Below are 10777 nucleotides of genomic sequence, written 5' to 3' on the forward strand. Positions count from 1 at the left end.
ATGGATACAAACGCTCCGGCTTTGAAAGTATTCGATGCGGTACCAGCTGCTGGTAGCAGAGGAAGAGGAAGGCCTCCTCTGCGTTGGAAAGATCAGGTGGAGAAGGACTTGGCTTCACTTGGTGTGTCCAATTGGCGCCGATTAGCACGAGAAAGAAACGACTGGCGCGCTTTATTAAGCTCGGCCAAAATCGCGTAAGCGGTTATCGCGCCAATTAAGAAGAAGAAGAATTAAAAGGTGTGAAACTTAGTTGTGTATGGTATTTGTTGGATAATAACAAAAAATTAGCCCAAAACTAGTAAAAATATTGATGTGCTGTCATTTGTTGCATTCTGTATCGGGAAACTAATGTGGAAAGTAGTCGGAACCTTTTTCATTGCAATTTTAGCTTTTCTGCCAAAAGTGCTCGAGCAGATAACGCATTCGCAGATAAACTCTTACCAATCAGCTTTCGATCAAAAAGGAGCTGCACTACAGCGCTTATTAAGGTTTCAGATGATACCAGACTTAATATTGACAAAACCTCGTAACTTTTGTAACGCTTGTAGGCCATTCAAAAGATTTCGACACTATTAATCACGGATGACTTGACATGAAACTTAAAAGTTATTTAACTTTTCAACGCCCGCATTGAGTCAAGCTGCATGCGCCAATCACAGCTTACACAGCTGTTTGCTTATAACTAAGGGTGTTCTCCAGGGTTCGATTCTTGGTCCGCTTTTCTTGTACTATACGTCAATAATCTTCCAAATGTTCTAAAATATTGTCACATTGTTGTCATGTAGTTGTCCTTTTGTTCCCGTCAATAAATGCAGAATAACCTCAACACTGACTTAGAAAACGTTAACAAGTAGGCTTGCAGTAATGGGTTGCTCTGCTCTTAAATCCAAAGAAATTACAGTGAATCGTTTTTATAAGACAAACGTTTAAACTTGACGACTGCAATGAAGTGAAACTGCACAATTCTATTATAAAATTTGTGGACACTACAATTTTTTTTTCATACTGTTATTATTATTTATTGAATCTATTAATGAATCTTATTACTAGCAATAAGGTTTCGACTCCTAACCTAAATTATAGTACCTACAGCTTCTTGAAGAAGGTTAGGGTTGTTATGGGGGCCTCAAATATGCGTCACAGGGTTGGAAGGTCAATTCTTATGAGACGTGACTAATTGACGGAATGCAACAGCGACCGAGCCAATGGATTTGGGTGTCTCAGCCTTTGGTAGTAGTTTTGTTGGATTACTGCTATTTCTGCTGCCACTAATGGAACATTTAGACCTCGATGCATATTTTCATTGGTTATGTACCACGGCGCTCCGGTAACCATTCTTAATATTTTAGATTGTCTTCGTTGTATAATTGCAATATTCCTGGCACTTGTATTACCCCACAGTTGTGACACATGCGCCCAGATAGGCTTGATGATTATATTATAGAGGAGAACTCCGTGATCAAGGCTTAGCCCGGAACGGGATATTTTTTGGCAAAGAAAATCTTTCGTTTTTAGCTTCATCTGCCCACTTTTGGTCTCAATGTGCCTTTTCCATGTCAGATGCCTGCCCATACGAACCCCTCCAAGGATTGTAACTTTCTTAGAATGCGGTATGAGTGTGGTGTTTAGATACACACTGGAGCTGTCGCTTCTATTTAGCCTAAAAGTCACATGCTTACACTTTTGCTCATTCACTTTGGTGCGCCAGTCTGCCAACCACTTTACTATGTGACCCAGATGACTAATGATTGCACCCGTCGATCTTATTGGACATTCCGAGCGACAAAGGATTGCAGTGTCGTTAACAAACGTGGATGTACATATTTGCGGGTTCGTTGGAAGGTCAGCCGTGTATATTACATATAAGGGCGGACCCGGTACGCCGGCTTTAATAGATCATCAGTTAGGTAGTTTTTACATCTTACCATAAAAATTTGATTTGTAAGATAAGATTCTAATACTTTGTGTGAGCTTTGTGGCAGTGTGCGTTAGATTTTGTAGACAAGTCCCTCTTGCCATACTCTGTCGAACGCTTGAGCTAAACCAAGAAATATGGCTGAGCAATATTCCCGTAGTTCAAAAGCATTCCTTATTTCGGAGCTGGTACGATTGACTTGGTCAATTGTGCCGTGTTTCGCAGGAAAACCGAACTGATGAGCTGGAACAATATTGTTTTGCTGCAGCTGCGGCGTCAATAGTTGGTAACAACAATAAGTTTATTGTGTAGATGTCACGAGTACATAGCCGTTTTTTCGAAACTAATATTTTCCATACGATTTAATGACTTGTAAAGTTAAAGTATTTGACACTTTTGCACAAATTTTAATCCAATTCTTCAATTTATTTTACTAAATTGGGTCACCTCCTTAACTTACTTAGTATGAAATAGAGTTGCTTAGTAACAGTACGTCAGTTCTCTGTACTTGCTGTCTGTCTTTGGAACCTCTTACCACTAAAAATTTAAACAATCAGATGCCCTTAAGTTGTTGCCCTTAGTTGCCCATAGTTGCTAATATCTAAACACGTCTGTCTTTCTTTTTACCTTTTCTCTTCCCTGCTATTTCTATACCTTCTCAAATACAACGTTCCTTATATTTTATACCCTACTGAGTGCCTCTGCTAACTCCATATACTCGTACATTACTTTTATGTGTACTTAGACTATGTTATTATTAAGAATAGTACTCATAAATTCAAATACTATGAAATGACTTTTCGTTGCGTGTTTGACAAACAAATAAAATAAATAACCAGTATATGCCCAAGTATTCAATCTTTGGGGCGAAATCGATTTTTCCATATCTATCTATCCCAGAAAATATAGTTATTTTTGCAACAAAATATCTTTTTAGTATCACTGAGACTCGGACTGTGTACGGCAAGAGAAAATTAAACAAAATCTACTCAGAAGATGAAAAACGTTTCTGGCTAGCGCCGAGTTTTGTGACTCCAAGTGCGCGCGCCTTTCATTGGTTCTGCATTCATTGGTATCTTTTTATTATCACTGAGACTCGGACTGTGTACGGCAAGAGAAAATTAAACAAAATCTACTCAGAAGATGAAAAACGTTTCTGGCTAGCGCCGAGTTTTGTGACTCCAAGTGCGCGCGCCTTTCATTGGTTCTGCGCACTTACTCGCGTTTCTTGAAGAGACATAATTGGCCATAGAAGTAATGCTGTTGTTGAAATTATGCGAAGTGGAAGTTGTTCATTATTACCCACATATTGCCTTATCTGCTACTAAGTTTCCTATTGAATTGATTTTCCGGGAACTGAGGTTGCAATTCACTTATCAGAAATCGGCTCGGAGATCACGTCCTTTATTATGTTCAATAGTGCATAGCAAACAAATAAGAAATATTCTTACTGATCACTTGTAATTTACAGTTATTGTACAAGTGATTTGTTTTGTATTCTTTGCAGGCCACAAGTTTCATTGTACTACTGAAGGAACTAAGTGCTCTTCACAATATGCTCCGGCTTCTCTCATGGCCGAATGGAAAGGTAAAGCAAAAGCGTATGGACTTATAAGTATCTGAGGTACTTACGAAAACAATGGGGAACAGATACGGAAAAGCTCTATTGTGTACGCAATACTCTATTTTTACTCTTATTCTTATCTAAGTGTAAGTCTCAGTCTTTGCAGACGTTTTAAGTAGAACACGAAACACAGAAATTCCGCGAAATTTTTAGTTCACGTTATTATTGAATTTTATGCGCCAAGGTGAATACGAAATCAACAGCCAGATAAAAGTAATAAGTTTACCCACAAACGTCTACTTTAATGTAATAACACACTCACACGCACACACTTTAGCACTGCATGGTGGCCATTGTTATACGTTTTCTCTTAATTTCTAGCCCGACGACTGCTTTGCAACCTTGCGAAAATTTGGTTGATGTGTGTTTTTACGAATACATATATGTATGTGTAAATGCATGTACATATGTATATGTGCGTGTATATTAACACAAAAGCTTAAAGTACATAACAATGCCGTTATTTTTGTTTGTAATTATTTGTTGTTTGCCTGGTTTCCACTTTTCCTACTTGCTGGGTGTGTACGGTACGTACCTACGGTGTGGCCGATGTATTCGCCAGAGTGCCGGCTGGTTCCCATGCATTGTTATGCCAACGAAATTTAAAGACAACAATAAAATGTGGCTGCTCTCTGCTGGCCGCAGTTTGAACGTGCGCTTGCTGTTGCGGTCCTGCTACAGTTTTCAAACAGTCCGCACGATAATTCGCGGCAATGGCGCTGTGGCGTTGCAATTCGGTAATAAGGGCATTATTCAAAGGTAGTTTTCATGCATACATAGATAAGGGTATGTGTGCGTTTCTGTAGAATGCTATTTACAAACATACAAATATTGCGGATCCACGCATACATGTGTAGGTATGTATGGTATATGCTGAGGATAGGGATATTCATTTTTTCAGTTTTTGCGATATCGCGATTTTCGGGATCTCATTATTAAATTCTCGATATCTCGGGATCAGTCGCGGGATAAGCCTCGGGACTAGTATCGGGATTAGTTTCGGGTTTAGTCTCGGGATTAGTTTCGGGATTTGTCTCCGGACTAGTTTCGGATCGGGCTTATTCTTGGGATTTGTTTCGAGATTTAGATACCCATTATCCTGCAACAAGTTTACTCGAAGAAAATGCATTGAAATCAAGATTTTCAGAGAACACCGCCCAATAAACCGACATGCAGGAGCAATGGAGCACCATTTATGGTTCTCTACGTACCGCACAATTGGTACACCGAGGAATGTCATTCTGCCGCAGAAAGAAAGCATGCCGCCTATAGAGCCACGTTGCGATCGGGCGCAACGTGAGCCATGTGAGATCGCTACAGAGAGCTCAGAAAGGAAGAGAGACGTATTATCCGACAGAAGAAAAGAGTGGCCGAAATACGTGAGTGCGAGGAGCTTGAGATGCTGGCCAATAGGGACAACGCCCGAAAATTCTATCAGAAAGTTCGACGGCTTACAGAAGGTTTCAAGACCGGGGCGTTTTCCTCTAAGAACAAAGACGGCGATCTGGTGACTGACGTCCAGAGCATGCGTAAACTATGGAGGGAACGCTTCTCGAACCTGCTAAATAATGATAGCTGCGCATGTTACAGAGAATGTCAAGATTCCGATACCCCAATCGTCGACGACGGAATTGACGTTCCTCTACCCGACCATGACGAGGTGAGAATAGCGATAACGCGGCTAAAGAACAACAAAGCCCCGGGCGCCAACGGACTGCCGGCTGAGCTATTCAATCATGGCGGCGAGGAGCTGGTAGAATGCATGCATCAGCTTCTATGCAAAATATTGTCGGATGAAAGCGTGCCTGCCAATTGGAATTTAAGTGTGCTCTGCCCAATCCATAAGAAGGGTGATCCTACAATTTGTGCCAATTACCGCGGGATTAGTCTTCTAAATATCGCCTATAAGGTTCTAGCGAGCGTATTTTGTGAAAGACTGAGTGCCCACCATCAGCCAACTGATTGGACCTTATCAGTGTGGCTTCAGACCTGGAAAGTCTACCATCGACCAAATATTCACAATACGCCAAATCTTGGAAAAGACCCATGAAAGGAGAATCGACACACATCATCTTTTCGTCGATTTCAAAGCTGCATTCGACAGTACGAAGAGTAGTTATCTGTATGCCGCGATGTCTGAATTTGGTATCCCCACAAAACTAATACGGCTATGCAAGATGACGTTGCTCAACACCAGCAGCGCCGTCAGAATTGGGAAGGACCTCTCCCAGCCGTTTGGTACCAAACGAGTTTTCAGACAGGGTGACTAGCTATCGTGTGACTTCTTTAACCTGATGTTGGAGAGCATCGTACGAGCCGCAGAGCTTAATCGCTCAGGCGCAATAGTCTGCTTTGATTTTTTAATTTAATCTTTTTTTATTTAAATTATTTTTTTTTTTAATTTTAATTAAAAATTTTTTTTAGGGATTTGTGGTGTGTACTGAAAGTTGTCCGCTCAAGAAAAAAAGTTAAAAAAATATGTAAAAAAATTCTTAGGTATGTGTAACTTTTAATGAAAATAGGATAAAAGTATCCGCTTATATTAAAAATAAAACAAAAACAAATACATTCGAACATATTTTCTAAAAATCTAAAATCAATGTTGTATTTTTTACTATAAAAAGATATTTTTCTGGCTCAATTTCCTGTGCTTCGCAAGAAATTGCAAATCCCGAAATTGTTCTACCACATTTCAGAGTTTAAAAATACTTAAAAAGTGATACCCCGGTATCCCAGAACTCACACCCCTAGTTAAGCTTCAAGGCCTCCGCGTATAGATTTGTATAAAAAGCAATTATGTGGGTGGGCACTACAAATATACTTACGTGTAGGTAAATATGTTTTTATATATGCATATAATAATACACTTATACACACACAGATACATTTACATACATGCTTTTGTTTTTTATACTTTTGCTCAACCAACTTGGCCACTTTCTGCGCTTTTGCCTTTCCATGCGCTTTGTTCTTTTCGCTGGTACTTTTTTTAGCTTTCTGTAGTTGATAATTGGGAAAATCGCACGCAAGTGGTGTAATTTGCGAAAAATATATCCTTGTCTTGTTACCAACTTTAAATTCCAAGCAAAAAAAAATTTAAATTTTCTCTATCAAACTAATTTATCGCGTCCTCGTGAAAGTATGGGTGAAACTTTTTTAGAGGAGTTATTTTTTTGTTTCGACAGCATAAAAACAAAAAAAAAATCTAAACAGAGCAGCTAAAAATTTGCTTTAGAGTTTACTTCCTCAGGTACTAACATTTATTAATACTCGCATGTGAGGGAATCCGTCAGAGTATAAAAATGAATTCCCTTTGGCATCCTGCCGAGTTTTAAATATTACAAGCAGTTTAAGCATTGATTTACAATTTTTTATAAATTATTGCCTCACTTACCGCTCTATCGCCCAGATTCCGCACACGACAGTGAAGCAAGGCTGCTTGTCCTACTGTCGCTGTCACTTCTCGCCTCGACGAGTTGTCAAAGTAGGGCTGGGAGTAAGGTGTTTCCCAGTAGTGGGGCGGCACATCGCCACAAATAGTTTTTGTCTCTGTAAATAATAAAGAAAAATATAAACTTTATAAAACGATTTAAAGGATATGATTATTAAATATTATTCGTGCTTTAGAGATATTGAAATCTACACTAACGGGTCTTAGATGAACTGCGGTGTGGGAGCTGGCTTCCTTTCGGAGCCGCTCAACCTATCTCAGTCAATTAGACTGCCTGACTGTGCCAGCGTGTTCCAGGCAGAACTACTATCCATCAGAGAAGCTTGCGAATCACTAAAACTCTACAAAGAAATTGATGCAAGAGTAGCTATCTTTTCAGACAGTACAGCAGGAACTAGAGCTGCTTGGTCATTGAATTCAAATTACTCCGATATGGGTTCCCGGTCATAGGAACATACGGGGTAATGAGATAGCGGATGAGCTAGCAAGAAAATGTTCGGCACAAAACATAACAGAAGCCGTGGCGGTCGCTACCACTTTTAACACAATAAAAACATCCCTTGCTTCACACTACTATGCTTTAGCCGCTACAATAAGTAAAACATGGCCGTCGTACAACATCCAAAGGACGAACTATCTGTTAGCATGCTGTCGACGAAACATTTCACGTATAACTGCAACTCTTACAGGTCACTGGAAGGTAGGGGATCACGCAGCCAGACTTAACCTCCCTTTCAATCCCATCTGCAGAAACTGTGAAGCGGAAGGGGTGAAACAAGGTCTCTTCCACTATTTATGCGAATGTCCAAGTTTAGCTAGAGCAAGACTTCGCTCTTTCGGCAAGTCCTTCTTACAGAAAATTAATGAAATCTCAGACATAGAGAAAAAAAGTTTGCTGCTATACCTAGATCTAACGAATCTGACTTAAGAAAACAACAACAAGACATATCGCACGAGAACAGTGGTAGTAAAACGACGTAGTCAGCAGAAATACTCAACCACTACAACATCAGCAGGAACGGAAGCGGAAGCCGCACAATGGGAATTTTTCGATAAATTTCATTCAAAAATTCTAGAGAAGACAATAGCTCTGAAAACGCGCTCGATATGTGAACACTCAAGGATACTAATTCTGCACACTTTATTTTATCACTGCTGAAGTCTAGACACTGAAAGTTAATGATATAAACCAGCTATTGAGATTTTAAAGAACCATATTGAAGAAAATCTACAGCCCTATTCAGCTTGCTAACGGCACGTATCGCATCCGTTACAACAATGATGTAGTACGTTTTATTACAGCACAGCGGATTAGATGGATTGGCCACATCATAAGAATGCCCAACGAAAGAATACAAAAATGGGTGTTAACTTTGCATCCAATCGGAGGAAGAAAGAGAGGCAGACCAAGAAAGGGACGGCTTGATGCCGTCGAAGCAGACCTAAAAGCGATGAACGATTGTAATTGGAGAAATGAGGCAAGAGAGAGAGACTGAATTGGAGGAGGATTATTGATGAAGCTATGGTCCACCGCAGACTGTGAAGCTACGAGAGAGAGAGAGAGAGAGAGAAAGGAAATTTTGCAAAATATGGTTGGAGTACTGACGGGACACTGTCTCACCCCACACCACGCAGCCGAAATGGGATTAGACCAGAGCGATGAGTGTAACAGAGCAACGAAGCGAATGCTAGTGGTAGTTGGAACACTTGATAAAAGCCTGAACGGCTTGTTAAAACTCGCGAAGACCTGCATTGAGAATTACACAAAATAATATCTTCGACTTCAGATACATAGCACTAGTAGCACAATGGACCCTAGGAGTCTAATGGATACATTTTTATAGATCAGCCAGAAGTAGCTAAACTAACCCTCACTTTAAATTGCGTTGTTATATTTATAAAGCACAACTAAGCGCTTCAATCAACTAAAAATGGTATTTTATTCTTTAAGGGGTTAGGGGTAAATAGAGGCTCGAAAAAGTGATGATTTACAAGAATTTCTATTTGGTAGTCAGTTGTTCTGTTTTACAAAAATAAAAACATAGCATTAACTCATCACGTTTCGACTTGACTTTAGCAAAATTTCAAACAAAAAAAATTATTAATTTTAAAAGTTATAGCTGTTTGTGTGGAGCCCGTTTTTCCAGAAGTCCCTTGCGGTGATCAACACAAATCCTTGGAGATTCATCTAAAATCAATCGGACAAGAGAAATTAGTTTTATTAATAGATAATTTTGTGCCTGATAGAAGCTTTTTTTTCTCATTTAACAATATGGCGGCCTCAAATTTAACAGATTAACAAGATTTGCGAAAAAAACCGACAATTAATTGTTTAAAAAATCGAAAATTTTCAAAAAAATCCTCCGATCAGGCACGAGTTTTTGATGCAGTAAAAATTTCATTGAAATCTGTAAAGAGGTTTTTTAATTACAGTGATCGCTAGTTCAAAAAACATGGTTTTGAGAAAAACGCATTAAAAGTTTTGCTATCGCCGTCAGAGCGCCCGAGCGCCCTTTGTTAATTGTTGAATAACTCGAAAATAATTTGTCGGATTCACTTTAAATTTTCACACAATATTTTTAAGATAGTATACTTTAATAAAATGAAAAAGAAAAATATAATACAAATCTTTAAAAATTCTGACTACCCCTAACCCCTTAACTATAATGCAAACTTTCAATAATTTTTAGATTTTGAAGGATTGATTTTACCCTCTCAGAAACGAGTCTGAAAAACATTAAGGGTTGTTTCGTGAAATGTGGGATTATTTCTGGATATTTTTTAATCATTTATCATTAAAGTTTAAATCTTAAAAATATAAATTTTTAGCCCTAAAATGATAATATAAAAAATAATAAAAATATCAGGAATTTAGTTGGACTTATAATTTGCTTATACGTTGTATAGCTGTCTCATTGAATGGCAATTATGACCAATTTAGGTTCTGCTGCTATTTTCGCACGGCGTGACACAAAACCTCGGCTTTTTCCTCGTGAGTCAATCTTTGAATATCGCCATTTTCACGAATTTAATACTTGAAACCACAATGTATATATGTGCATGTGGCATATTTACATGTACGTGTACAAATACATGCTTTTTCATATTAACAAAGAATTTAATTCAAAACCAACATCTTTCTTGCATTTCAATATTTTTTTGTTTGGAATGGTAAGCCGACATTAACCGTAGCCTTGGTTTCAGGCGCGTGGACACAAATAATAAAAAAAAAAATCCTGAAAATAAATCATAATTTCCTTTTATTACTCGAAATTATATACAAACTTTTCCTGCTGTTCATTTGTGTTGAAAATGCTTTTCCTGCAAAGTCAACCCACACACCAGAGCCGCAGTCGATGTTCCTTTAGAAGGCAACCGCAAATGGTTCCGGAAACAAATACAAGTCCACATTGCATTTCACACGACTTCTTCATCATGCGTACGAGTATATTACGCAACAGCAGCCGGACAAAAGCCGCTGCACAATAAAAGCCGCTTACAAGCGACCAAAGAATGAAAATGCGGAAAATACAAAAATTCGCTACCGCCGTCGAAGCCTGAAATACGCTGCCATAAGGGAGAAATAAAATCGTAGTTGAACAAACAAAAACAGAAAAAGGAACAAGAACAAAAAAGCAGGGAGGGAAAATACGCAGCAAACCGCTTAAATTTTAGCGTTTCATTGGAGCAACATTTTTTGGGAAATTGCTAGAGCGATAAATTCATGCTGGACCAGTGGGTCAACACGGCAACATTTGGCCATTGAATGGAGCTTACAAGCCATTTC

General features: G+C 38.8%; 1 protein-coding gene across 1 annotated transcript in view; it reads right to left on the bottom strand.

Annotated features, from left to right (window-relative positions):
- Positions 1 to 7637, bottom strand: part of LOC129236212 (uncharacterized) — an 82779-nt gene extending 75142 nt beyond the window's left edge. The window contains exons 1-2 of the mRNA XM_054870458.1: positions 7625 to 7637; positions 6934 to 7088 (exon numbers count right to left, since the gene is read on the bottom strand). Coding sequence (XP_054726433.1) covers positions 6934 to 7088; positions 7625 to 7637 — 168 coding nt within the window. The remainder of the gene's footprint in view (positions 1 to 6933; positions 7089 to 7624) is intronic.
- Between the last annotated feature and the right edge of the window lie 3140 nt (positions 7638 to 10777).

The sequence above is a fragment of the Anastrepha obliqua genome, chromosome 1 (assembly GCF_027943255.1).
Source record: "Anastrepha obliqua isolate idAnaObli1 chromosome 1, idAnaObli1_1.0, whole genome shotgun sequence".
In the NCBI taxonomy this organism is placed as follows: domain Eukaryota; kingdom Metazoa; phylum Arthropoda; class Insecta; order Diptera; family Tephritidae; genus Anastrepha; species Anastrepha obliqua.